At 49.4% G+C, this 27,921-nt stretch overlaps 1 protein-coding gene and 1 pseudogene across 4 annotated transcripts in view; one reads left to right on the top strand and one right to left on the bottom strand.

The window, feature by feature from the left end:
* Positions 1 to 8,062: 8,062 nt before the first annotated feature.
* The window catches only part of THEM4 (thioesterase superfamily member 4), a 50,520-nt gene continuing 30,661 nt past the window's right edge, over positions 8,063 to 27,921 (bottom strand). Inside the window, exon 6 of one of the 4 annotated variants that reach the window (XM_032396991.1) lies at positions 8,063 to 8,524. In XM_032396991.1, the coding sequence (XP_032252882.1) occupies positions 8,346 to 8,524 (179 nt within the window). In that variant the 3' untranslated portion in view covers positions 8,063 to 8,345. The other 3 variants (XM_032396993.1, XM_032396994.1, XM_032396992.1) reach the window with 3 other exon arrangements.
* LOC116627266 lies at positions 18,208 to 22,179 on the top strand (annotated as a pseudogene).

Below are 27,921 nucleotides of genomic sequence, written 5' to 3'. Positions count from 1 at the left end.
AGTGTCTTTTGTTCCAATGAAGCAACTCTGGAAAATGAGTCTCCTGGATAGCTTCAGGATGGGCACTGGTCACCAGCAAAACCAAACCAGGATGAGAAGCTTGGAACTTACAGTTCCTGTTGGTTTGAACCCCCTTGGGAGCTTCCCTGTGTAATCTGAAACTAGCCCATAAGGGAAGGGTGAAGAGAGACTGGAAGAAAGAGGCAGGCCACTCCAGGTTGGTAGGTGAAAGTTTTAAGGAGCAAAGGGAACTTATAGGATAGGCTAGTCTTGGGTGGCAGCCAGACCAGTGGATCCCTGCACCCACCTGGCACATTTTAGGTTTAGGGAGAGAGGGGCCTTAACTGGATTCAGTCATGTATACTATGCAGGGCTTCTCAACACCACATCATTACTCAAGGGGCTGTGTCCTTGGAGCAGCCCCTCAGAGTAGGAAAGGAAAGTGAAACCCACATTCCAAGGACAGGGGTGGGGGAGAGGACCTCTGATCACTAGGGTTCAACTTATGGATCAACCAGCAGTCATGTCTTCCTGATGACCTTCCCCAGCAGGTACCACCCTCCATTCTTCAAGAAGGGGACAGGGGCTGGAGATTGAGTTAATGATCCATTATGCCTAAGTGAAAGCCTCCATACAAATACTGAAAGTACAGGGCTTGGAGAGCTTCCAGGTTGATACATCCCAACTCTATGGGAATAGTGGTTCCTGTGCTCAAGACCCTCCCAGACCACATTTTATGTATCTCTTCATCTGGCTGTTCATCTGTATCCTTTATCATATGCTTTATTCTATAATAAACCAGTAAACACAAGTGTTTCCTGGAGTTCTGTGAGCAGTTCCAGCCAACAATCAAATCTAAGACAAAGGGTATGGGAACCTCTGATTTGTAGCCAAGTCAGACAGACATTGTGTAAGTAACCTAGGGACCCACCACTTGCCATTGGCATCAGAAGTGGGGGGGCAGTGTCGTAGGACTAAGTCATTAACCTGTGGAGTCTGCACCTAACTCCAGTTAGGAGTTAGCTAAGTGAAATAAGTCAAGCAGAGAAAGTCAATTATCATATGGTTTCACTTATTTGTGGAACATAAGGAATAGCATGGAGGACATTAGGAGAAGGAAGGGAAAAATGAAGGGGGGGAAATTGGAGGGAGAGATGAACCATGAGAGACTACGGACTCTGAGAAACAAACTGAGTGTGTTAGAGGGGAGGGGGGTGGGGGGATGGGTTAGTGTCAGAATTGAATTGTAGGGGGCCTGGGCGGCTGAGTCAATTGAGCGTCTGACTCTTGGCTTCGGCTCAGGTAATGATCTCAGGGTCATGAGATTGAGCCCTGAGTTGGGCTCCGAGCTCAGAGAGGAGTCTGCTTGGGATTCTTTCCCTCTTCCTCCCTCTGCCTCTACCCCTCCCCCTGCGTGCTCTCTCCCTCTCGCAAATAAATAAATAAATAAATAAAATATTTAAAAAATAAGAATTGAATTGTAGGACATCTACCTGGTGTTGCAGAGAATTTCTTGGTGTTGGGAAACCCCACACACCTAGTGTCAGAAGTGCTGTGCAGGGTGCCTGTGTGGCTCAGTCATTAAGCGTCTGCCTTTGGCTCAGGTTGTGATCCCAGGGTCCTGGGATGGAGGCCCGTGTCGGGCTCCCTGCTCAGTGGGAAAGCCTGCTTCTCCCTCTCCCGCTCCCCCTGCTTGTGTTCCCTCTCTCGCTGTGTCTCTCTCTGTCAAATAAATGAATAAAATCTTAAAAAAAAAAAAAAAAAAAGAAGTGCTGTGCAATTATAAAGGAGAAAAACAGGAAAATTTTCCTGTGGACATCCTGCCACTTTAGTTGTTTCACAACTTTTAATTAAATCTGCTTTCAAATATTTACATCATATGCTTATATAAGTTTTGTTCTCAGTCTGGCCAAGTACTATAGTTAAATTTCTTTTCTTGTATAACTAATTTTCCCTGAGCTGATGTTCAGCTGGGTGCTGTGGCCCAGGGCAATACAAGGAAATGAAGGGGCTGCTCAGCAGATCAACCTTCATTCCCCAGCTGGGAGGGAAGAGATCTAGAAGAGATAAAAGAAAATAAAGACCTGGTGATGTCTGTGACATCAAGGGTCAAGGGTATGACAGATGGAAGGTGATTAGAAATATATCTGAGAGACCGTCTATGCTGACGGCAAAAGCATGGGTGTGGCCCTGCAGTCAGTGAATGGAGGAGGCTGTTCAAGGCCATTTTACTCATCTTGCAGGTTCTCTGTGCAACACTGAGCCCCGTCTAGATGTGGGCTGGGCGGTCAGCTACGCAGGGAGGTGGAAAGGTATTGGCCAGTGCCTTGAATGGGTTTTGTTACAACACGAACTTTGGCCCCAATTGTTCTATGTGAACAGAGCTCAGAAAGAAAAAAGAAAACTCGCTTAGAGGAAAGAAAGCTTCTCCCCAGACCTGGACTCTCTGGAGAAGCAATTAGGAAAAAGAGGGAATGGGGCGCCTGGTTGGCTCAGTCAGAGGAACATGTAACTCTTCATCTCAGGGTCATGAGTTCAAGCCCCATGTTGGGTGTAAAGATTACTTAAACAAAAAATAAAACTTAATGAAGTACTGTATGGTGACTAACTAACATAATAAAAAAATAAAAATAATAAACATTTTGAAAAAAGAAAGAAAGAAAAAAAGAAAACAGAGGGAAGTCAGTGAAAGTTCATTATAATTTAGAACTCCTGTTGGATTCTGATTTAGCCTGTTTGCCTGCTTGGTTCATTTCCTGTTTGGGACCCATGGGGGAATGTGGAGTCTGGGGGTTTTTCTCACTGTGATACGACCTGTCCCCAGAAGCACATCCTGGGCCAGATCTGACAGGTAGGTGGTCCACAGGAGAACCGGCAGTGGGATGTGGGTAGATAATTAACAACTGCCTCTTGGGGGTGGGGAGGGCTCAGAAGTTTGCCAACCCTGTGGTGGAAATATTCCCATGGTGGCTGCTTTCAAGCTACCAGTATGAAGCCATGGACCCTGACTGTGAAGCTGGGGAAGGTTGTAGACAATTGGCTCCTGCAAGCTGGTAGGAACTGGCTCCAGCACATCACTGCTTTAGAAACTTCTCTGGTGTGTTGTGAAACAACAGGGTAATCAAGGCCTGGTAGGTTCCATGGATCACTTCCCAGGCCCAGGACTCTTTCTTCCTTCTAGCAGGCTCCCAAATCTGAATTTACACCCACCTCTGTCTCTTTGGGAATTTCTCTCCTATGTTGTAGCCCTTAGTCTCCCCAGCCTGCCCTCCTCCCCTGCTCCCACCAAACAAACTCATGGGACACTTTCTGCTTAGAGATATTTACTGTAAATCATTAAGAGGAAACAGGTAAAAAGGAACATTTCCAGAACTCTTACAAAAGTCTTTCTCAGCTTGGGGGCCCTGGCAGACCATTCTGGACATGTGGTGGAGCTCCCCACGTGGGCTGGCCGACTCCTGGCTGTGATGGTGAGTTCCGGACACTTCGGAGTGGTTGTCAGGGTGGCCCCATCCGGCCCTTCTGGATGAGGAAGGGACTTCCCTAGTGGCCTTCCTACATGTCTTTGCTCTTCTGTGAACTCGATCCCTCCTGAAGACTTGGCTCTTATACTCATCCCTGCAATTTCTAGAGGGCTCCCAGACTGCCCATGCCTCTCTCAGTCCATGACTGATCTTCAGACTGGTCAGGCTGGCCCTGACCTCAGGGAAGCTTGGTTTCTTGACCTTCTGAGCCAAGGGTCAGGGGCCAGGCTGAGTGATGGGAAACTGAGGGCACTCAGAAGGGGCTGCCCTGGTTTTGCTCCCCTCAGGAGTTGCCGGGAAGGAACATAGGCCCAGTTATCAGCTTTCTAATTTCTCCAGAAAAGCCAGACTTTTATGTTATGTGAAACCTTCCAACTTTTAAACGTTGCAACCAATTTATAAGTACACTGTGTGCACCAAATCAAATGCCTCTGACTGGATCTAGTCTGGCAGGCTGCTGATCCTGCCGGCTGGTTATAAGGTCGTTCCTGGCCCTTCTCACACTACCATTCTCCCAGGAGTCTGTGGCTCTTTTGCTCGGGTCCCGTTTCTCTGACTATCCCCAGAGCGGTCTTCTTCCCAGGGACCCTCCTGGGATTCATTTTATACCCTGGACCCCCATGGTAGGCACTTTGGAAAGGAAAACCACAGTCCAGTGTTGAAACTGATAAACCAGTTTCCTTGGGGTTTTCGCTCCATCCAGTTGCTAAGGGGTTTGGTCTGTGCTGTGTGTGGGACCTGTGAATGAGCAGCTGGGGGAAAGGCAGAGGCTCAGCCTTCCAGGAGCCAAGACTGGAAGGCGGGCGTAGGGAGGCTGCCTTCATGAAACCTGGGCTTGGAATGGAGCTAAAAGAAGTGGTTGCTAAGCGCTGTGCCCAGAGGGGCCCTGTAGGGGTGGGCTGGCGGGTGTTGCCTGGGGGGGGGGAAGGGTGAGCAGGGCTGTGGCAGGAGACCTTGTGCCCAGGGGAGCTGGGCAGCTGATAAGCAGACACTGGCTCTGGGTGCTGCGGCCTGGTGTGATCACTGCATTGATGGAGGGGGTCCCGGCCCAGCACAAGGTGCTAGGACTGACGGGGACTGATGGGGACCTGTGCTCCCCTCCCCACAGATGTGAGAGCCCCGACCACAGCTCAGCTGGAGTTCCTATTTGTGAACTGCCAAGAGGCAGAGGGCCAGGACCTCTAAGCTCAGAAAGTGGCAAATCCTGAATGGGTGTGTGAGGGTGTATGCGCACACGCAGGGTGGGGCTCCTAGTTCCCAGCCAGGCCTGTACTTGAAATCCCTTCTTCTTCAAACCCAGACAGTTACCTGAGAGGTGGTACCTTCAAATCAAAGGGACAGCCACATGGTGCCACTGGCAAATCTGCTTTACTAGCTTCAGGCACAAAGTAAGGTCACATTGCATTTCAAAAACGTATCAAACGGTTAACACCGCTCCCATGATACCTGGAACCCTTTCTTCCCTGAGAACTCTGAAACAGGGGTGTCAACCATCTGTTGAACTAGTTCAGGGGCCAAGTCTGTGAGGCCTCCAAGCACAGGAGATGGTGGCTTCCCTAGCTGCTGCGGGGTGCCCAGTATTTCTGCCCGCTTTCCCCAAGTCACGGGCACCCCGGGGCTAGAGTGCGTTTCTGTCACGCGGGTGCGGAGCCGAGGCCTGTGGCCCTGACAGGGCGGCCCTCTTGCCGACCACCTGGCATGGGCTAGGGGAGGGGGAGGGTGCGAAGGCGATTCCTCTTCAGGCCCCCAGGAGGAGCCTCCTCTAGGCCTTGGGAGTGTGCTCACGGGGTGAGTCAGCTGCCGAGTGGCCCCCCGAGGAGGCCTTGACCAGTGCCCTCACAGGGTAGCCTCTTCAGGCTGCCCCGCCTCAGGCTCCCACCTCTGTGCTTCCCAGGCAAGGAACCCCCTCCTTCTGGGGGCAATTTCCCCTGCCAGCCTCCCTGTAGCCACCCTTCTCCACCACCCCTTCTCCCCAGCCAGTCCTCAGACCTTCACTTAGTCCCCGTGTGGCTTCTCCAAATTCTTCCCATCTTTCACTAGAGTTCCCAGAGCCCATAAACCCTGGATGAGTAGCATCTGAAAAAAACAGTTCTTCCTTTCCTGGGCGATCGCAGGGCTCTATCCACACAGCTCTGGGAGAGGAGATGAACCATTCCATTCTTCGAGTGACAGGTAAAGATTACGTTTCACATTAAACCAGCCTAACCTTGGATTCCCTCCTCGAAGCCAGGCTTCCCGGGCGTGTCTGGCTGGGGCTCTGCCTTGGGTTCTCCGAAGACAAAGGAAGAACCCATAGGGAGGTCCCTTCCTGAGGCCGGGGCTCCTGGCTCAGCGGGGCAGGGGAGCTCCGAGGATGTGGCCTCCTCAGAGGGCAGCTCTCCTGACCATGGCTGGGCACTGGGCACATGGCATCAGCACGGTGCCTTGGTGGCCCTGTCAGCAAAGAACAGTGTCACGGCTGCTCCGGTGTAGAGTTCCTTGGTGTTGAGAAAGCCTTGCTCCCTCCCTTGGTGCCCTCTGCTAGGCTGAGCAGGCCTGGCTCCTGGCCACTGTGAACCCCAGGGCTTTACTCCTCGCCCCTACCTCCAGCACTGCCGCTTGAGTCCCCTGGCTGTTTCAGTGCATGCACATGCACGTGTGCACACACACCCACACACGGACACGTGTGCTAACTTACATACTGTGCGTGGCTACACATACTCATATATGCACAAACATACTCACACAGATGCACTCACGTATACACAGATGTGGATATACACGCTCAGAAACATACACACACGCATACAACACACAAGGGTTTGTGTGTACATATCTACCCATTCACATACATGAATCATACTGTACACGTGCCCAGGCAGTGTACACGCAGGCGCACACACACTCACAAACACACACACGTATGTAGTCAGAGATACAGAAGCACATGGCCGTACACACATGGCATTTGTACACACATTCACATGCACACATGCTCACACAGACTCACATAACTACCATGTGTGCACACATATTCACACATATGCACACACATTCACCTGTTTACATATTGTGATATTGAGAGTTATTGCACCATGCGTTGCTCATGTGAGAGAGGCTAAAGTTTTGCCTCTCTTTTAAAATGTAAATATTCCTGCAAAGGTCACAATGGGAGCAGTTATTAGTTATTTTATTTTATTTCTTAGTTTAACTGGGAACCTGAAAGTAGGTGTTTTTTGTTTTTTTTTAAGATTTTATTTATTCATTTGACAGAGAGAGATACAGCAAGAGAGGGAACACAAGCAGGGGGAGTGGGAGAGGGAGAAGCAGGCTTCCCGCTGAGCAGGGAGCCCTGGACCCTGGGATCATGACCGATCCAAAGGCAGACACTTAATGACTGAGCCACCCAGGTGCCCTGAAAGTAGGTTTTAAGGAGAAGGGGCACAACCTTGAGTCTGAGAAGTGACATTTCTCTGGATGCACAATTTTGCCAGGTACCCTCTCCCAGAAAGGGCATGGCTGGATCAGACAGACTGACTTCTTCATAGCTTAACTCCTACAGAACCTCAGACTGTCTAAATCTGGATGAGCCTCCAAACATTTGGTCCTTTGGTCCAAGTCCCTCAACTTATAGAGGAGGAAACTCAAATTCACTGAGGTTAATCAAGGCTCCTGGGTTGTATTTCCAAAACAGATCTGAATCTGTCCACTTCCCTTACTTGTCATCCACATATAAAATCCCAGGGCAAGACTAATTACTTAGGTTATGTGTCCCCTTCTTGGACCCATGTCTGCGGTCAAGGGATGAAGAGCTATGACTGATGAAGGCTGGTCAAGCACCTGCCCCCCTGCCAGGGCTGTGATTGGCAGCACTCCCATATACACTGAATCAAATGAAACCAGAAAGCACCGTCCTGTTACCAGAAGACCGGGAGGCAGGGATAGTGGGCAGACCAAAAACAACTGATGTCCATGACTGTATCTTAGCAATTGTCTAGAAGTTTCTGCCTCCGAGTTTTGAATAGAAATAAACACCAGGGTCGGCTGTGATGGGGGAGGGGCAGCTTAGGGACCCTGTCCGTGTGAGGCCTGTATTTGGGCAAGAAGGGATGAAGTATAAAGTAAGAGAAGGAGGGGTAACAGCGCTACAGTTCAGATGATTTTTGACTCTAAAGTAGGCTCTTCAGAAACTTAGGGATGTTTGTGGAGCGTGTCGCAAATGGACAGAGGACTTGGGTGACTTTATGGAAGCTTTTTTTTTTTTTCATATTTTAGATATGCGGGAGTGGCTATTGAATTTTTTACTCTTTTGTTTGTCTTTTCTCAAATTGATAGTGTTATAAATATTTAACTTTTTATGAAAGAAATTATTATAGTATTTGATTAGAAATCTAATAAAAATTGTTAAAAAGTGTATACATTTATAACATGTACAGTATATATGTAAATATATATATAGTTAGTAAAAAATATTTAAAATATTTTTGACTATGTTTAAAAAGTTAAATATAGTCATATATTTAATATTTGATCTACTTCTCCAATGTGACTAGCAAAGTGCTTCTCAATGTTGGACAGGAAGTTATTGCGGTTGTGCAAGAAGATAAGGTATCGAATGAACTGAAAGCAATTAGTCTCTGATAAGTGGGAAGACGACAGCAAAAACCACGGCAGAGGGCAGTCCGACTCCAGCCCCTGAGTGCTGACTGGCCGTGTGACTTCGCTGATGGAGGGTGCTGGCTACGTCAGTCCCACCACATACTTCTCTCTGGAGAGTGTTAGCGAAGGTCTGCATTTCTAGCCTGTGTGGGAGAAACGGGGTGATAGATGACAGCATCTTTTTCACCTTGGACTCTCTGAAACTTGCTGAAGGATACGTGCCTCGAAGACATGACATGGTCCGTGCCGTGGTGGTGGAGAGCAGCCAGTCATGCTACGTCTGGAGAGCCTTATGCATGACCCCAGTGAAAAGACAGGACTTTGCTGCCTTTGAGGAGGCTGCCGATGAGTCCTGTGGAGCCCTTTTATTGAAAAAGAAAGGTGATATTGAAGTCACGAGGATGACAAATTTTGGAACGTTAAAAGAAGGAGGAAGTAACAATATGGTGATCTGGATAGAGAATAAAGGAGATATTCCTCAAAACTTAAGTCAGCTGTAAACTGGCTGGCTGGGATAAAGCAAAACAATTCAGATTTCAAATGCTGGATAAAACCCAAATGTGCCCAGTAGGGTCTCTTGTTCCTATTCCTGAGAAGGAGAAGAATTTTTCAGATGAAAATATTAACTCACTAGATAGCTACCAAAAAACCCACAACCTGTCAGGTGTCAGAGAGCGATGTGGTGAACAACAAAGAAGTCTCTCCAGAGGACTGTCTGTGCTTGTGAAGGAGAAGATGGGGACAAAGGAGAGAGGAAGCTGGGGAAGCAGGTGACAGAGCTGGAGCCCGGAGGGCTCATCCCTCCAAGTGGAAGAGCCCTGATGGTGTTTATATGTGATGCAAAGAATTCTGGCCCCAGCCCCTGCAAGGAGCTCCTTCTGCTCTGCTTCTCCAGCTTTGTAATTGGGCGGTTCCTTGAAGTGAATGTCATTAAGTGGGGAGGAGTCGCTAACAGCCGTCCCAGAACCATTTTCTTGGGAAAGGTCTGAAAGTTCAACCACATTAACATCCACAAAAAGTACAGTTGTGACCACACAGAAAAGGAACTCAAGATGACAACTTCCAAGTTTTCTTCCACAGTATCCAATACCAGATAGACTTAAGAAATGTGTGGAACAGGGGCTCCTGGGTGGCTCAGTCGTCAAGTGTCTGCCTTCGGCTCAGGTTATGATCCTAGGATCCTGGGATTGAGCCCCACATCGGGCTCCCTGCTCCTCGGGAAGCCTGCTTCTCCCTCTCCCACTCCCCCTGCTTGTGTTCCCTCTCTCCCTCTCTCTCTCTCTGTCAAATAAATAAATAAATAAGATCTTTAAGAAATGTGTGGAACAGGGATGCCTGGGTGGCTCAGTTGGTTAAGCGTCTGCCTTCGGCTCAGGTCATGATCTCAGGGTCCTGGGGTCCTGGGATCAAGTCCCGCATCAGGCTCCCTGCTCAGCGGGGAGCCTGCTTCTCTCTCTGCCTGCCACTCCCCCTGCTCGTGCTCCCTCTCTCTCTCTGACAAATAAATAAAATCTTTAAAAAAAAAAAAAGAAATGTGTGGAACAAAAAATTGACTTTCTAACTTTCAGCCATTACTCGCAGAGCTTTTCAACATCTCGAACTGTTACGGAACCTGGACTGGATTGCCCGATGGAAGAACCAAGCAGCACCTGGAGATCTTGGAGGATGGGAGGTTTATTTAACGCCAGCAGGCTCAGAGGAGAGTGGTCTCCAAAGGTCTAAGTCCCGAGTACGAAGGGGGCAATTTATACACTTCTACTTCCGCATACTTGGCACTTTTGGCGCCTGCGCGAAGTGGGGCAGGGAGAAGAACCTAGACTGGTGCAAGCGGGAAGCTGAGCAGGGAGAAGAACCCGGAAGAGCCCCGGGGCAAGGACTGGGACTCTCTCGCTGGCTCGGTTGGCCATCTTAGGACACACGTTTTCATTATCATTCCCCCCTTTGATGCCCCTTTAAACACCTAGTTTAGAGGGCATCATTTTCATCTTCTAAGGGGCGATAGTGAGTAAGGAGTAACTGGAGTCTGATTTTAGCAATTTGAGTAGTGATAAACCTAGTAAGGGCATTAAGAATACAAGGACCAAATGCCACTATGAGGAGAAGCAATAGGAGGGGGCCAACAAGGGGGTGAACCAAGGGAACCATTGTGCGAGGGAATCCCACCAAGTTGTCCGCTGGAGTGTTTCCCACTGATGACGCACACATTCCTGTAATTGGGTAAGTTTCTTGGACCACACCCGACTCATTAGCGTAGACACAACATTCCTCCTGTAAGAAGAGGCAGAGGCCCCCTGAGCGGTCATGAGTAAGTCGAGCCCGCGCCTGTTTTGGAGGACCACTGAGGCCAGTGAATTGAGTTGGCACTGCAGGGTCAGGGCTGTCTGAATGAGGGTGGAAAAATCCGCCATGAGTTGTTGAGTTAACCCCTGGTACTGAACCTGAGACATCCCGACGCCAGCGGTGCTGAGGGCAACATGTGATGCAGGCTCACGATAAGAGGGATGGCCCCGGGGGAGCGTCGAGGTGGCTAGGAGGTCTCCATATGCGTGGGGCATCGCTCCCAGGGAGGACTGAAAGATTCGGTAAGAGACTGACAAGCGTGCATGATTGATTGCGCCAGGTGAGGCAGATGTATACACCTTGATCACAAGCCAGAAAAGTGTTGTTAGGCGCACAGATCCAGCTACGGCCCATGATGGGAGAGGAAGAGTTGCCATACAGAGGTACCGGAGCCAGAAAGGGATAATCTGCGGTCCCCAGGCCGAGGTGGGAGGTGACATGGTAGATTGGCTGAGGATGACACCTAGGTATTGGACGGGACCGGGCTTTATACAGATCCAGCAGTCAGACGCTAGGGGTGGATTTGGGTGGTTAAGCGCTTGGTGGGAGGCGTTAATCATACCTAACAGTTGTGCTATAGATGCTTGCTGCGTGTGGGTGGGGGACCCAGGGATACGCCAGGTCAAGTTATTTTCTGTCTGACTCTGGGGGTTGACTGTAAGCCTTGGCGTGAACATGGACTTAATCATAAATTTGGCCATGGGGTCGGTCCCCATAGGGTGATATTGGCCCAACAGGAGAATGATTCCTGTAGCCCACGATGTGGCATTGGGTTCTAAGACTGAGAGGGTGAGCGGTATACAGTGATTGTTAGGGCAAGAGGATGGGGTGGCCTTGCATGACAAGGAAATCTGGATGTCACTGTGCTGTTTGAGGTGCCACCTGGTGGACCATCGTTCCATTCCCGGCCAAGTTGCCACCCATGACTCACATCCCCAGGCTTGCGAGCAGAACTGAGGGCAGGTGTTTGGCTGTCGAGGCATAGGGCCCCACAGATGTAGATATCCACCAGCTGGTAACCAGAGTGAGGGCCATGGTAGGAACGCTGTCTATGAGGTTCCCAGGAGGTATCAAGAAGCTGGCATCCCTCAAAATGGAGGTTAACCTTTGGTGTGTGCCCATCCCAGGTGGAAGAAGTCAGTGGGGGCGCTGGTGCGGGATTGAGGGGGATAAGCTGGAAAGTCCATTTGCCAGTAATGGTGATATGAGAGTTGTCCCCCTTGCCTGGCCGGGCAAGCTAGAGGCAGTGCAGAGGAACAGCAGACCAGGTAGCAGAAGACCGGGACTGACTGGGGCCAGGAAAACCATGGTGAAATGTGCTCAGGAGTAGACAGCAGAGGGCCAGTAAAAGTGGGATCTACGACCTTAGGTAGAGGGAGCCATCATGGCTAACCTGACAGCAAATGAAACCTGTGGACAAGTAAGTGTAGTAATGCACCCTAGGGACACCCAATAAGCAATGACAATAGTAAGCCTCTGGGGGAAAGTCCAGTCAGGAGGGGCAACAGTGTAGAGTCCGACCCCCAAGATGAGGAAAATCATGCCGATGAGAGCCAGAGACCACGGTGAGCAGGTGTCCATCAGTCGGTGAGGTCTCGCCGAAAGTGAAGCTGGAGTGGGTTTGTGAGGTCTGGCTGGACTCTCCACTGGCACAGCTCCTCGTCTGAATGATGAGCTTTCTTCACTCTGGAGTGGTGGACCCACGGGGTGACACCTGAGACCTTGAGGGCAGTGGTTAGAACAACAGTGTGGGGCCCTGTCCACTGCGGTTTGAGGCGGTATTTCTTCAAATCTTTGACCCAAACTGAGTCCCCTATCTGGAAGGAGTGTACCTGAGACCCTAAGGATATTGGGGCCCTCTTGATGGTGTACTTTTGTAATTTATTCAGGGTGGCCCCCAGGGCCTGAAGCTGCTCCTTTATCCCTTTATCTCCAACCTGATGCAAGTTTCCTGGAAGGCTTCCCAAGCACGGGGGAGGCCGGCCATATATTAATTCGGATGGGGAGAAACCTGATGTCCCGGGTGTGCAGCGAGCACGCAGGAGAGCTAGGGGTAGCAGATTGGCCATGGGAGGTTAGTCTCCTGACAAAACTTTGGTAAGGTTCCCTCAAGAGTGTGATTCATTTGCTCTACTTTCCCTGAACTTTGGGGCCAGTAAGCGGTGTGGAGTCTCCAGGTGATGTTGAGAGATTTGGTCAAGACCTGTACAATGTCTGCCACAAATGCAGGTCCACTGTCATTATGGATTGTTAATGGCAGGCCGAACCGGGGCACGATCTCCTGCAAGAGGACTTTAGCTACTTCCCGGCTTTGTTCTGTCCTAGTCGGGAAGGCTTCGACCCACCCAAAGTATGTGCATACTATTACTAGGAGATATCTGAACCCCCTGCTCGCCTGCACATCTGTGAAGTCTACCTCTAGATCTTCGAAGGGGGTTGCTCCCAGCCTCTGGACACCTGGCGGGGGCCATGGTGCAGACCGAGCATTATTTTTAGCACGTGTTATGCATTGTTCACTCGTTGCTCAGCACAGTGCTGGCAGCTGACTGACGTAGTAGTGCTTCTTGAGAAGGGCCTCTAATGCAGTTTGTCCCAGATGAGTGAGTTGATGGTATTCCTTGACTAGATGCCCTCCAGTTGCTGTTGGAACAAAGATGCACCCATCTGGCATCATCTGTCATCCCTTTTCAGTCAGGGTGGCTCTCTCAGCCATGGCCCATTCTTTTCCTTTTTAGTGTAACTGGGTGGGGGGACTTCTTCCGGGGGTGTTAAGGCCATGGTGAGGGAACGGGCTCTGTCCATGTCCTCACTGGCTGTGGTCTTGGCTGCCTCATCTGCCAGATGATTTCCCCGCACTATGGGGTCATCTCCTTTCTGGTGTCCCTTACAGTGAAGGATTGCTACTTCCTTTGGAAGCCAGATGGCTTCGAGGAGTCTCAGTATCTCCTCCTTGTTCTTGATAGCTTTTCCGGCTGTGGTTAGGAGGCCCCTTTCCTTGTAGATGGCTCCATGTATATGTACAGTAGCAAAGGTGTACCAAGAGTCAGTATAGATGTTGATTCGCTTGCCTTCACCGAGGGCTCAGGCTCAGACTAAGGCATATAATTCAGTGCGTTGAGCTGACCATCCAGCTGGTAATGCCTTAGCTTCTAGGACTTCAGTGGTTGTGGTTACTGCATAACCTGCTTTCTGGGCACCCTCTTGTAGGTAACTGCTGCCATCGCTGAACAGCGTGAGCTCTGGATTCTTTATGGCTTGATCCTGCAGATCTGGATGGCTTGCATACACTTCATCAGTCACCTTGGAGCAGTCATGGTCTGGTTCCCCCTCTTCTGTGGGGAGAAAGGTTGCTGGATTTAATGTCCTTACTGTTTCGAGGGTGACCCGTGGGTTTTCGCAGAGGAGCCCTTGGTATTGTGCTAGCTGACAGTTGGGAAGGAAGCAGGGTCCCTGTGTGTTCATGAAGGACACGACTGCATGAAGGACCTTGACGTTAAGTTCTTGCCCCAGGGTAAGTTTGTCTGCCTCCTTGATGAGTAGGACTGTGGCTGTCAGCACCCTGAGGCACGGCGGCCATCCCGCTGCTATGGGGTGCAGCTTCTTTGACAGGTAAGCAACTGGTCATTGCCAGGGTCCAACAGTCTGGGTGAGTACCCCGAGCGCTATTTTTTCCTTTTCATGCACAAAGAGATTGAAGGGTTTTTCTACATCTGGTAGGCCCAGGGCTGGAGCCCACCCCAGGGCGGTCTTTACCTCTGTGAAAGCGGCTTCTGCTTCCTCAGTCCAGGTAGGGGGTTCTCGATCTGGTCACCCTAAGAGATCATAAAGGGGTCTTGCTATTGCTGAGAACCCAGGGATCCAGATGTGGCAATATCCTGCAGCCCCCAGGAATTCTCGTAGGCCCCTTTTTGTCTGGGGCTGTGGCAGGGAGATGATGACCCTTTTCCTCTCCGACCCTAGTTCTCTCTTCCCTTAGGTGAGGAGGAAACCAAGGTATCGGACCTGTTGTTGGCAGATTTGTGCCTTCTTCCATGAGGATCGGTATCCCGAGTCTGACAGGAGCTGTAGGAGGGCCTTTGTGCCTTTTGTGCAGTCTTTTTGTGTGTCACTGGCGAGGAGGAGGTCATCCACATACTGGAGGAGGGTGCATCATGTGGCCTCTCTTGGGAAGTTGGCGAGGTCTGCGGCCAGCGCTTCCCCAAAGAGGGCTGGTGAGTTTTTAAATCCCTGCGGGAGGTGCATCCAAGTCAGTTGCATCTGGCGCCCTGTATCAGGTTCAGATCATTCAAAGGCAAATAGTGGCTGGCTCTGGGGAGCTAAGCAGAGGCAGAAGGCATCCTTCAAATCTGGGCAAGTGAACCATCTGGCTGACCCTGGGATTTGGCCGAGGAGGGTGTATGGATTCGGAACCACTGGGTGAAGAGAGATGGTCACCTTGTTGATGGCCCACAGGTCTTGAACTGGTCGGTATCCCCCTCCTGGCTTCTTGACTGGCAGGAGTGGGGTATTCCAGGCCGCCTGGCACTTGACTAGAATACCTGTTTCTTTGAGTTTGGTCAAATGTTCTTGGATGCCGATCTTAGCTTCTTGTGGAAGGGGGTATTGCCTTTGCCTCTGAGGTTGGGCTCCTAGGATCAGTTCAACAATGATAGGCCCGATTCCGGGCTAGTCCAGGTGGGTTGTTTTCAGCCCATACTGAAGGGAAGGTGAGTCTGAACTCCGGCGGGCTGCTCGTTTGGGTCTGGGCACAGAATAGCCTCCATTCTTCCCTTGGTGCAGTAATTGCTAGTATTAGAGACCCTGTCTCCTCCTGCCTTGGGTTCAGTGAGAGGCTAGTGTGTCCTGTGGGCTTAAAGATTATCTGAGCCCTAAGCTTGGAGAGTATGTCTCGGCCCAGGAGAGGGATGGGGCAATCGGGCAGATATAGGAATTCGTGTCGGACCTTGTGGCCCCCGAGTTTGCACTGGCGAGCCTGGCAAAAGGGCTGTTGTATCGCCTGCATTCCGGTGGCCACGAGGATGGTCGCAGTCCTTTTGCTGAAAGGTGCCACTGGGGAGGTAACAACAGAGTGCTCGGCCCCAGTATCAACCATAAAAGTCACTGGTTGGCCCCCCCTTCATTTTGACCGTGGGCTCATGGGGGCCAAGGAGGAAAGAGCCCAGTCCCCCTCAGTCTGAGTCCATTCCCACAAGGCCTTATGAGGTCCTCCTCTCGGGGTTCTTCCTTGTAGCGACTGGGCTCTTTAAGCCTTTCCCCGGTTGGGACATTCGTTTTTCCAATGTCCTTTCTCTTTACAGGAGGCACATTGATCCCTTGCCAAGGGGGTTCTGGGCTTCCCCCCCTTTCGGTGGTTGGGGTCTCCCTGCCTTTGTGTTGTCCTTTTCTTTCAGGGCAGCGGCCAGGAGGCTGACTTTCTTTTTCATCTTTTTGTTGGCTTCCCGTTCGGCTGCGACCTCCCTGTTCGTGTAGACCTTATTGGCAATCTCTGTTAGTTGGGTGTTGTTCATCCCGGCAAAACCCGCTAGTTTCTCAAGTTTTTTTCTGATGTCTGGGGCGGCTTGAGCCATGAAGGAAGTGTTTACCATCTGTTGGCTTTCCTGTGCCTCGGGGTCAAATGGAGTGTATATCCTGTAGGCTTCACATAGTCTTTCATAGTAGTCCCTGGGGGACTCCCCTGGTTGTTGAGTGACTGAGGATACCTTAGTCATATTTATGGGTTTCTTAGCTCCTACCCGGATTCCCTGGAGGAGGGCCTCCTGGTACCGGCGGATGTGGGCCTGTCCCTAGGTTGTGGTGAAGTCCCATGCTGGGCGCTCTTCGGGTGTGGCTGTATTAGCCCGGGCAGCAGGGCTGATGACTCCCGCTGGTGCGTACTCTTCCAGGTACCTTGGAAAGGTGCACCTTTCATTATTCTCCTCCTTTCCTCTGTGTTAAATAGTGTGTGGAGGAACTGTTGGCAGTCTTCCCAGGTTGGCCGATGAATCTGGAAGAGGGATTCTATGAGGTCTACCATAGCCTGTGGTTTCTCAGAGTAGGATGGGGTGTTATGTTTCCAGTTGAGGAGGTCAGTAGTGGTGAAGGGCTGATAATACATCATGAAATGGCCAGGTTGGACTGTCCTGTCTTCATTGTGCCTCTTGGGTTCCTGCGTCTCTCGTACCAGCATTTGGAGGGTGCTTGCACCCGGCCTGGGGCACAGCTTGGCTGCTGGTCCTGGAGAAAGGGGATCTTTTAGGCCTGGGGGCACCGGTGGATCCTCTGGGCCTGGGGGCGCCAGTGAAACCGATGGTGGCGGAGTGTCTGGAGCTGAAGGGCCAGGTGTAGGCGGTCTTGGGGGTACGTACAGTGGGGAGAGGGTTGGTTCATCCTCGGGATCTCTGGCTAGGATTTGTGGAGACTGGGATTTTTGCTGATTTTCTTTAGGTTGCTTGGATGAGGCGATTAAGACTCTGGCCTGTCCCTGCCTATTGCAAGCGAATTGCACCCGGGGGGGAGGGTCTGAGCAATTCCTAGCCAGGAGTCAATGTACGGAAATTGGTCAGGGTGTCCTGGTTCTCCTGTTATGACTCACCATACTCGACGAATCGTTGGGACATCCAATGTCCCTTCTGAAGGCCACCCGACATCAAAGGTGGGCCATTCCAATTCACATAGGGTTCTCAACTTGCTGGGGTTCATCCTGACTCCATAGTCTCCTGAAAACCCCTTCTTGAAATTTTTGATCATGGTCTCTAGAACCGTAGGTTTACTCTGCCCTGATCCCATGGTGATTTCTCTGTGTGCAGTGGCGCAGAGACAGACAAGGGGGGGGGTGCCTCCTGAGATGAGGAGACCAATCAGATGCCCGTCTGGCTGTGTCCTGAAGGAGCTTAGCCGTAGTGGTCTCAGCATTGTGACTTACAGTCGGAAACTATTCCGATGCCTCCACAGACTGTAGGCTGTTCACCACGGAATCGCAGACGGGCCCACTCAGACTCCGTAGACCTTAAGGGTGCCCGCCTGTGGAGTCACAGAATCAGTCTGCTTGAGCAAGCCAGGTTGGACTGCATGTTCACTCACACACTCACACTCCAGAAGTTATTACATTCCCTCCCTGGGAGTCCCTACCTGTGAGACCTCTAAGAGGTCTCTGGGAGGTGATCAGGCTCCCCTTACACCCCAATGGGGGTGGGCTTGTCTGGGTCCTGGGGCCCCAGGCCTTACGGGAATCCGACGTCAGGACCAGGTCCTCACCTGCCAAGTCTCCTCAAGTCCGGCAGGAACAGAGGAGCAGGGCCAGCCCGAGGTGACAGGGGTGGGACAGTGGCGAAAATTAGGCAGGCGCGCCTTCTCTGTTACGATCCCTCGTTCAGTTACCACCCCGCTGTTGCCCCCAAAACCGGTGGCAAAAATGGGCCATTGTGGTTGGGTTTCCCGGTCAGGGAACCATATGTTACGGAACCTGGACTGGATTGCCCGACGGAAGAACCAAGTGGCACCCGGAGATCTTGGAGGATAGGAGGTTTATTTAACGCTGGCGGGCCCAGAGGAGAGTGGTCTCCAAAGGTCTGAGCCCCGAGCACAAACAAAGGGGGCAATTTATACACATCTACTTCCGCATACTGGGCACTTTTGGCGCATGCGCGAAGCGGGGCAGGGAGAAGAACCCAGATTGGTGCTCCTGGGAAGCAGAGCAGGAAGAACCCGGAAGAGCCCCGGGGAAAGGACTGGGACTCTCTGTCTGGCTCGGTCGGCCATCTTAGGACACAGATTTTCCTTATCAGAACTACAAGGAAAAGTTTTCGACTTTGACTTGAGGAGATTCATGCAGAAATAGAACTGAAAGAGTATAACATGAGTGGGGTCACCTTGAAAAGAAATGGTGACCTGCTGGTTCTGGAGGTCCCAGGATTGGCTGAAAGTAGGCCTTCTCTGTTCGCAGGTGATAAGCTGATTTTAAAAACTCAAGAGTACAACGGACATGTCATCAAATACTCGGCTATGTGACTGAGATTCATGAAGATACATAATTCTTAAACTTAACCCAGAATTTGAGCAAGCATATAACTTTGAGCCTATGGATGTGGAATTCACATATAACAGGACCACAAGCAGATGGTGTCACTTTGCACTAGAACACGTCACCCACTTAGCTGTTAAAGTGTTGTTTCCAGAAGAAATCATTTTACAGTCTCCCCAAGTGACGGGGAATTGGAATGATGCACAAGACACCAAAAACAATGGACAGTCCACCATCAAGAATAGGAAAGCCCTGAAGGACCATACTAAGCACGCAGCAAAGGAGAGGCGGGCTGGTGCCCAGGACACGCTGGGGCCAGTGGCCTTTGCTGAAAAGTCAACTGATCTGGTAAACGAAGTTCAGATCCCCACGGCGAGAGAAGGAATTTTTCAATCCTGTGCTCAATGAAAACCAGAAGTTAGCGGCTGGAAGAATCCTGAGTGGCGACTGCCACCCACTCCCGTATATTCTTTTTGGACCTCCTGGAACCAGGAAGACGGTGATGGTTCTAGAGGCTGTTTTACAGTGAACTACACTTTGCGGGACAGTTGAATATTGGTCTGGGTACCCTCCAACAGTGTGGCCGACCTCGTGTGTCTGTGGCTGCACGAGAGCCAGGTGCTGTGGCCCGGCACCATGGTCCATGTAAATGCCACCTGTAGGTTCAAGGAGACAGTCACTGATGCCATCAAACCGGACTGCAAAGTTGGAGAAGATATCTGGAAGGCCTTGCACTTCAGGATCATAAGCACGACGTGCAGCAGCAGGGGTCTCTTTTACCAAATAGGAGGGAGAGTTGGACATTTTACCCATGTGTTTGTGGACGAAGCAGGACAGGCGAGTGAGCCGGAATGCCTTATTCCGCTGGGGCTGGTTTCAGAGGCCAACAGCCAGACTGTCCTTGCCGGAGACCCCATGCAGTTTGGACCTGTCATCAAGTCTAGACTCGCCATGGCTTATGGGCTGAATGTTTCTGTGTTGGAAAGACTGATGTCCCTGCCAGCATATCTGAGGGATGAAGATGCTTTTGGTGCCTGTGGTGCCTACAATCCCCCGTTGGTTACAAAGCTCATGAGGAACTATAGATCCCACCCAGCTCTGCTGGTGCTGCTGTCCGGGCTGTTCTACCACAGAGCTTGAAGTGGGGTGACCTCCCTGCTGGGCTGGGAGAAGTTACCAGAGAAAGGCTTCCCCCTCATTTTCATGGCGTGAAGGGCAGCAAAGCTCGTGAAGGGAGGAGCCCGTCATGGTTCAGGTCATGCGCTGTTGCTGCCTCCTCGCCAGGGGCATCTCCAGCCAAGTGTCTGCAAGTGACATTGGTGTGATCATGCCCTACCGGAAGCAGGTGGAAAAAAATCAAAATTATTTTGCGAAATGTTATCTGATGGACGTAAAGTTCGGATCAGTAGAGGAGTTTCAAGGGCAAGAATATTTGGTCATCATCATCTCCACTGCATGGTCAAATGAAGATAGATTTGAAGATGATAGGTATTTTTTGGGTTTCTTATCCAACTCAAAAAGATTTAATGTTGCAATCACCAGACCCAAAGCCTTGCTGATTGTGCTGGGAAATCCTCATGTTCTGCATCCCTGTGTTGGTGCTTTACTGGAATACAGCATTACCAATGGTGTCTACGCAGGGTGTGATCTGCCTCCTGACCTGCAGTCCCTGCAAAAAGTCAGGATCAGAGGGACCCACAGGACCAGGTCCACAGCCCCAGTTGGTAAGGCATGGCCAGGAGGCCTGGCACCACATCCTAGGGAGCTGCTGTCCTCACCTCTGTGCTGGGGCCCCTGCCTTGTGTCCTGGCCTTGGCCATGAGCATGGGGGCCATGGGGTCAGATGGAGCCTGCTGTCCGTTCTCCACACCAGCCCATTCCTGCTGCTGGGCAGTTACTGCAACCCATCACCGAAATAAATGCTCACATGGGGCACCTCGAGTGCGGCTGGCTGGAGGAGGCAGGCATCAAAGTGTAGGACGTCAGGCTGAACGGCTCCACAACGGGCCACGTCTTGGTCAAAGACAACAGCCTGTGTTGCAAAGACTGCACCTGATCTTTCATGTGGCTCTTCCCACGGAGGCAGAATTTCAGCTGGTCAGGGATGTGGTGCTGTGTTCCCTTCCAAACTTTCTGCTAGAGGGCGTGAACAAGCTCAACATCAGCCCAGTCACCCTGAAGGAGGCGTATGTCCAGAAGCTGGTGAAGGTCTGCACGGACACTGACCGCTGGAGCCTGATTTCCCTCTCCAACAGGAATGGGAAGAACGTGGAGCTGAAATTCGTTGACTCCATCCGGCGCCAGTTTGAATTTAGCGCAGACTCTTTTCAGATCATCCTGGACTCTCTGCTCTTCTTCTACGACTGCTCCAGCAGCCCCATCTCTGAGCACGTCCACCCCACGGTGATCGGCGAGAGCGTGTATGGGGACTTCGAGGAAGCCTTCGACCACCTGCAGAACAGACTGATCGCGACCAAGAACCCCAAAGAGATCAGGGGCGGGGGACTGCTCAAGTACAGCAACCTCCTCGTGCGGGACTCCGGCCCACAGACCAGGAAGCAACCAAAGCTCTGGAGCGTTCCAGGTGCTCCAGGACTGAGGAAGGCAAGCATGCGGGCTTGGTCAAGCCCGGGACCCTGCGGGCACAGCCACGGAGCTTTCCCTTGGCTGACCTTGTGCCGCGCCAGGCCCAGCACCTGCATACTACAGTGCGGCCTGGACACCATCACACCAGTGAGCAAACCTTACATGCGGAGAGGGAGGGAGGTGTGCGCATACTTAACAGAAGAAAAACTGGTCCTCTGGCATTCTTTCAGTTGGGTTCTTTTTAGCTTGGGTGAAGGCCTGGTGTGCTCTAGCGGTGTGGCAAGCCTGTGCAAATAAGTGACATTTTTGAAGTACCCTCTCTGTCTAAACTCCTTTCTACTAATTAAGTGAAGCTGGACGGCAGTGCTGGCTCGTCCCTTCAGCTTCACGTTTGTACACATGCCTACAACCCATGAGGGCAAGCTGTGAGAGCTGCCACAAGAGCCCACGGTCTCCAGTGTCATTACACGAAGACCAGGAAGAAAGGGTGGCTGCTGCGAGACATGCGAACAGCACAGCTGCGGGCCAGGCGCCTCCCCAGGCTCTACCAGGACTTCTAGGGACAGGGAACTGCTAGCCTCACCGTCACTGTGACCCCCATCCTCTGCTGGGGCCTTTCTTGCAGCTTGGGAGCTGCAGGTGGGCCCTAGGGATGGGAGTCTTTTTTGGGCTTGGCCATCCCAGGGTCAGTCAGCTCCGGCAGTGGAGGAGTCCAGCTGATCTTTTGGCTGTGCAAGGATAACTGGGTAGATAACCACAAGGCTATCCCTAAGTCATTAGGTCGAGCCATAGGAAATTGTCAATATCTGACCATTCTGACCTTTGAAAATGGCTATTTCATGCGGTTCAACCTAAACTTTTAGTAAGGGGAAAGAAAGGAAAGAAACTGAAGCCCAGACTATTATCTGGTAGATTCTATTCAATCTATTAGAAGTAGAATAGGTTTCCTAGAACATTAGTCTCCCAATTCATTTTTTCATCTTTCATTTGTTTAAGGTTCTGTTATGGGTTGAACTGTGTCCTCCCAAAAGGTATGCTGAAGTCCTAATCCCCCACCTCATAATGTGAGCATATTTGGAAATGGGGTCTCTTTTTTTTTTAGTCTCCACGACCAGCATGGAGCCCAATGCAGGGCTTGAACTCAATGATCCTGAGATCAAGACCTGAGCTGAGACCAAGAGTTAGATGCTTAACTGACTGAGCCACCCAGGGGCCCCAGAAATGAGGTCTTTATTGAGGTAATAGAGTTAAAGTGAGGTCATTAGTGTGGGCCCTACCAATGACTTGGTGTCCTTATACAAAGGGGGAAATTTGGCCAAAGGGAAGATGATGTGAAGGCAGGAGTGATGCATCTACAAACCAAGGAATGAATGAGGCTACCAGCAGCTAGGAGAGAGGCTTGAGGCCTTCAGAGGGAGCTTGGCCTTGTAGAAACCTTGATTTTGTACTTCTGGTTCCCAGAACTGCGAGGCAATGAATTCCCCTGTTTTTTCAAATCACCCAGTATGTGGTACTTTGTCATGGCAGCCCTAATGTGAAGGCCTGAATGTTTGTTCCTGTCCCTGCCTTCCTATGTTGAAATCCTAATGGTATTAGTAGTGGAGCCCTCATGAGTGGGGTTAGTGCCCTAATAAGAGGATCTAGAGAATCTCTAGCCCCTTCTACCACATGAGGACACAGTGAGAAGGTGCCAGCTCTAAGCCAGTAAGCTAGCCCTCACCAGAAGGTGACTGTGCTGGTGCTCTGATCCTTGACTTTCTAGGCTCGAGAGCTGTGAACAATAAATTTCTGTTGTATATAAGCTACCTAAGTCTGTGGTATTTTGTTATAGCAGCCTGAATGAAGATACCTAGGAAGTAAATATAGGTTCCTTCCAGTGATGATCAACTATGTCGTTGGTAAGACACAACAGGACAGCTTATGTTAAAAATGGTACGGTTGTTTAATCCCTAGGATCCAGATCTGAGGTATTCATTCATTCCTATAGGAACTTGTTGTACTTCCTACCGTGGCCAAAACCATTTGTTTGGATACAATAAAGTTAGCTTTGTTCTTTCTTTCTTCCTTCCTTTTTTTCTTTTTTGATGTAGTGTTCCATGATTCATTGTTTGCGTATAACACCCAGTGCTCCATGCAGAACGTGCCCTCTTTAATACCCATCACCAGGCTAACCCATCCCCCCACCCCCCTCCCCTCTAGAACCCTCAGTTTGTTTCTCAGAGTCCATAGTCTCTCATGGTTCGTCTCCCCCTCCGATTTCCCCCCCTTTATAACACACACACACACACACACTCCTTCCTTTGGTTTTCTGGCATTTTCAAGTTTGTGGTTAAGAGTTTCAATATGAATTTTTTCTTCAGTCTGAAATGGGGCAAATATCATGCTGGTGCAACCTTAAGGAGCCCATTCAAATTTAGGAGAACCAGAAACTTATTCTAAGGAGACACAAAGAATTGCTGATACTGTCACATGGAGTCCTTCTGTGTTAAAGAGTTTAGAAGGTGGAAATAGAGCTCCTGGAGTTGTATTCCGAAGATTTGTTGAGGAAGATCAGTGTTAGCAGGCTTCACCCTCTGGGGGACTCAGAAGTAGGTAAGTAGAGCAGAACTGGAGACAACAGCTTCTTCTGGAGGGAAGGAGTGCAGATTGGTGTAGAATGCACCAGAAGCTCTTTTATGTCAAACTTTTTTTAGGATCTAGTTTTACAAATAAACCTAAACAAACAAAATAACAGAAGGTGATTGTAAGTCAGCTGACTGCAGTCAGATGGGACTTCTCTGAGTAGAAATATATAGGTAAGGAAAGGGATTTTTTTTAAACAGATTTTTTTTTTAACAGAAGCACCTTATTTATTTATTTATTTATTAAAAAGATTTTATTTATTTGACAGACAGTGAGAGAGGGAATACAAGTAGAGGGAGTGTGAGAGGGACAAGCAGACTCCCTTCTGAGCAGGGAGCCCGATGCGGGGCTCAATGCGGGGCTCGATCCCAGGACTCCGGGATCACGACCTGAGCCAAAGGCAGACACTTATTGACTGAGCCACCCAGGTGCCCCAGGAAAGGGATTTTGATTCATATTTGTACCTTCCATCTTTGGGCCTACTCTCCTTTCTTAGCCAAATTAAGAATCAGCTTTTGACTATCACAATACAATAGTGCCTCTGGGAACCGGTCCTCTCCCACTTGGTCATTTCATGGTTCATTACCACTTCCATTAGAGATAGTTAGGAAAGTAAAAGGAAGTGAAATTACAACTAAGCCATCTGGAACCTTTGATACTGAAAGCCTTAGGGAGATAGGACACATAAACCACAGCCTGGAATGGAGTCTTTAAACTGACTATGGATTCAAATTATTCAGGATCTTAGTCCTGCTTCTTTTATCCATCATTTCTGCAAACAGCTGATACTTGGCAGGGGGTGGGGAGGAGGAATGAATAATAAGACACAAAAAGCATTAATGATAAAGGAAAAAAAAATTTAATAAATACAACTACAGTAACATGAAAAAAACCTTCTGTTCATAAAAAAGATACCTTAAGGCAAATAAAAGTTAACTTACATACTGGAAGGTGCAGTTATACGTCCAGTAAAAACATTAATACAAAATACAGAAAGAACTCCTGTAAATCAGTTAAAAAAAGGGGGGGGGAAACAACAAAAGAGGCTGAACAAATAGGAATTTTACAGAATGGGAAACAAGTATGGTAAATGTATGAGGAGATGCTCATCTTCATAGGTGATCAGGAAAATGCAAATCAAGATCACACAGAGATAACATTATATAACCATTTGATTGGCAAAAACTCAGAAGTCTGACTTTACCAAATGCTAGAGAAGACAGGGATCAAGAGAATCCCATATATTGCCGGTGGGAGTATAATTTAGTAACAGCTTTAGAAAACAAGCTGGTGTGTTCCGCTGTGAAGCTGAATACTCCCATACTCTACAACCCAGAAATTCTACTCCTAACTATATGCCAAGCTCTCGTCCGTGTACACCACCAGAATGTTCACAGGAGCCTTTCACAAGAATCCAAGGCCCATGGGATACCTGGGTGGCTCAGTCAATTAGGCTACCAACTCTTGATTTTGGCTCAGGTCATGATCTCAGGGTCGTGAGATCAGAACCCCACATCAGGCTCCAGGCTGGGTGTAGTCTGCTTAAGATTCTCTCTCTCCCCACCCCTGCCACTCCTCCACTCTCCATCCCTCTCTTTACAAGAGTCCAAAGCCCAACATCAAAAGAGGAGATAAATCCACTGTGGTATACTCACACAGTGGAATATCACTAAACAGGAAAAATGAGGAAACTACGTGCCAACAACAGAGTGAACTTCAGTAATGTGAAGCTGAATGAAAAGAAAATCAACTCCCAGAAAAGTACATATAGCGTGATCTCTTTTTTGCAAAGTTCAGAACAAACAACTAAAGTGTACATTCCTATCAGAGAAAGACAAGTATCATATGATCTCACCGATATGAGGAATTCTTAATCTCAGGAAACAAACTGAGGTTGCTGGAGTGGTGGGGGGTGGGAGGGATGGGGTGGCTGGGTGATAGACATTGGGGAAGGTATGTGCTATGGTGAGCGCTGTGAATTGTGCAAGACTGATGAATCACAGACCTGTACCTCTGAAACAAATAATACATTATATGTTAAAGAAAAAAAGAAGAAGATAGCAGGAAGAGAAAAATGAAGGGGGGGGAAATAGGAGGGGGAGACGAACCATGAGAGACTATGGACTCTGAGAAACAAACTGAGGGTTTTAGAGGGGTGGGGGGATGGGTTAGCCCGGTGATGGGTATTAAGGAGGGCACGTATTGCATGGAGCATTGGGTGTTATACGCCCGATGCGGGGCTCGATCCCAGGATTCTGGGATCATGACCTGAGCCGAAGGCAGCCGCTTAATGACTGAGCCACCCAGGCGCCCCAACTTGAGGACATTTTGCTAAGTAAAATAAGCCAGTCACAAAAATGGAACATGAATCATGGAACACTACATCAAAAACTAATAATGTAATGTATGGTGACTAACATAACATAATAAAAAAAAAAAAAATTAACTGTACATTCCTTAAATACACACATATATTCTTGATACAACTTACGAAAATAACAAATTAGGTATAAGTGAATAGAACATTGTATGTTAATTATACTTCAAAAACTTTAGGGGAAGGCAGGAGGATGAGATGGGAAATATTTAGGTAGGGGTATGCTATTAAGATTCTGGTTCTTGGCTGATGGTAGGTGTTCAGGGTGTTTCTTCTTGAGTCGAAAAGTACATCAGTGAATGAATAAATAAAAGATGACTGTTTCATGCGTCACTGATGCCCACTGTGTCCTAACTCAAAGATTCTGATTAAGCCAAACCTGGGCATCTGAGGTCCCTTAAAATAAAACAGAATAGAAACAAACAAAAAGCACCGGATATCTAAATTAACTCGTCTACATCTGAAGCTACGGAATGTAAGGCTTCAAGGGCTCTTCCGTTGCAAAGGCCCCGTCAGAGCAGGGGCTGGGAGTGCTCAGGGATGCAGTCTGGAAGTACTTCTGATAAACTGCTCATGGGGAGCACAGAGGGAAGGGCCCCGCATCTCTAGACAGCAGCAGCAGGAGCATGCTGTGGTTTCTTTCCTCATTTTAAATAAAAACGCACATTTGTACCCAATTTTGCATTCTTTTTCTTTAATTTCTTGAACTGTGCAAGCTTTAGGTGCCACAAAACCTAACTCCTGTCCTGCTAATCCACTGACATAATCATGTCACAAGGTACACAAGGGCCTACGGTGGACTCTCCCTCCAACCTACCTGGTCCTCTTCCCAGAGGAAACCAATGTTTGTGTCACATTCCTGAAGGTCTATGCAACACAAGAATATACAGATATTTCCCCCTCCCTCCCATGTAGTACTTTTTACTTTGAAATGTCAAGCTGACAGAAAAACTGTGAGACTAGTACAAAGAATGGTCTCCTCTGGAACCACTGGAGATTAACTTGCCAAAATGTGTGTAAAATGACAATATATGAAGTTACTCACAATGTTATTTCTAAGAGCAAGAGACTAGGAAAACATTCATGTCCAAGATCTCCAATTCCAACCCAACACCACAGGGTTCATTCTAGTTTTCTCTTTCTGTATCTGGAAATCCCTTCTCTGACAGTAAGGCACCTGGCTCCCCTCTCGGCTGCCAGCCCGTGTAGACGCCACCGTCCCGCATAGGCTCTGACACCCTGCACTGAGCCACCTGCCCGTGTGGACACCCTCTTCACTCCACTCAGGCTCCAACCCGGTGCTCAGCCCCCACAGCCACACCTTGCTGCAGCCTCCAGGCCAATCCCAAGCCTACCATGCCCACTCTACCTAATGGCTTTTGGAATAAATTATTCAGGAAGGAAGGAAGGAGTAAAAGGGAAAGAGGGAGAAAAGGGGAAGAGAATGCAAAGATCTCTCTACATTTTCTCTATTAGTGATAATGATACTACATTCACAGTCCTGCATCTTGTGCTTTTCATTCAATATGTATTAATGAGATAGCCCCATAATTAAAGAATGTCCTTATTACTTAAGGCACCATAATATGCCACAGAATGTTTTGTGGCACACACTGTGTGGTTGCTCAACCAGCCTCCTACTGATGGGTAGCTATGTTTCGGCAATCTTCTGCTATTCCAAATAGCTTCACATGAGTAACACACTTACTGTGACAGCAGGGCAACACATACATTGTAATTTTGCACACTTTGGTACACCTGTGGGATCAGGTCCTGGAAACAGGTGAAAAAGAGCACACGACTTTGTAGTTTTGATAGATTGTGGCAAGTAGCTC

This window comes from Phoca vitulina, unplaced genomic scaffold (genome assembly GCF_004348235.1).
Source record: "Phoca vitulina isolate PV1807 unplaced genomic scaffold, GSC_HSeal_1.0 scaffold96, whole genome shotgun sequence".
Taxonomy (NCBI): Eukaryota; Metazoa; Chordata; class Mammalia; order Carnivora; family Phocidae; genus Phoca; species Phoca vitulina.
The sequence above is the reverse complement of the archived record's forward strand: the minus strand, read 5'-3'. Positions and strand labels throughout refer to the sequence as shown.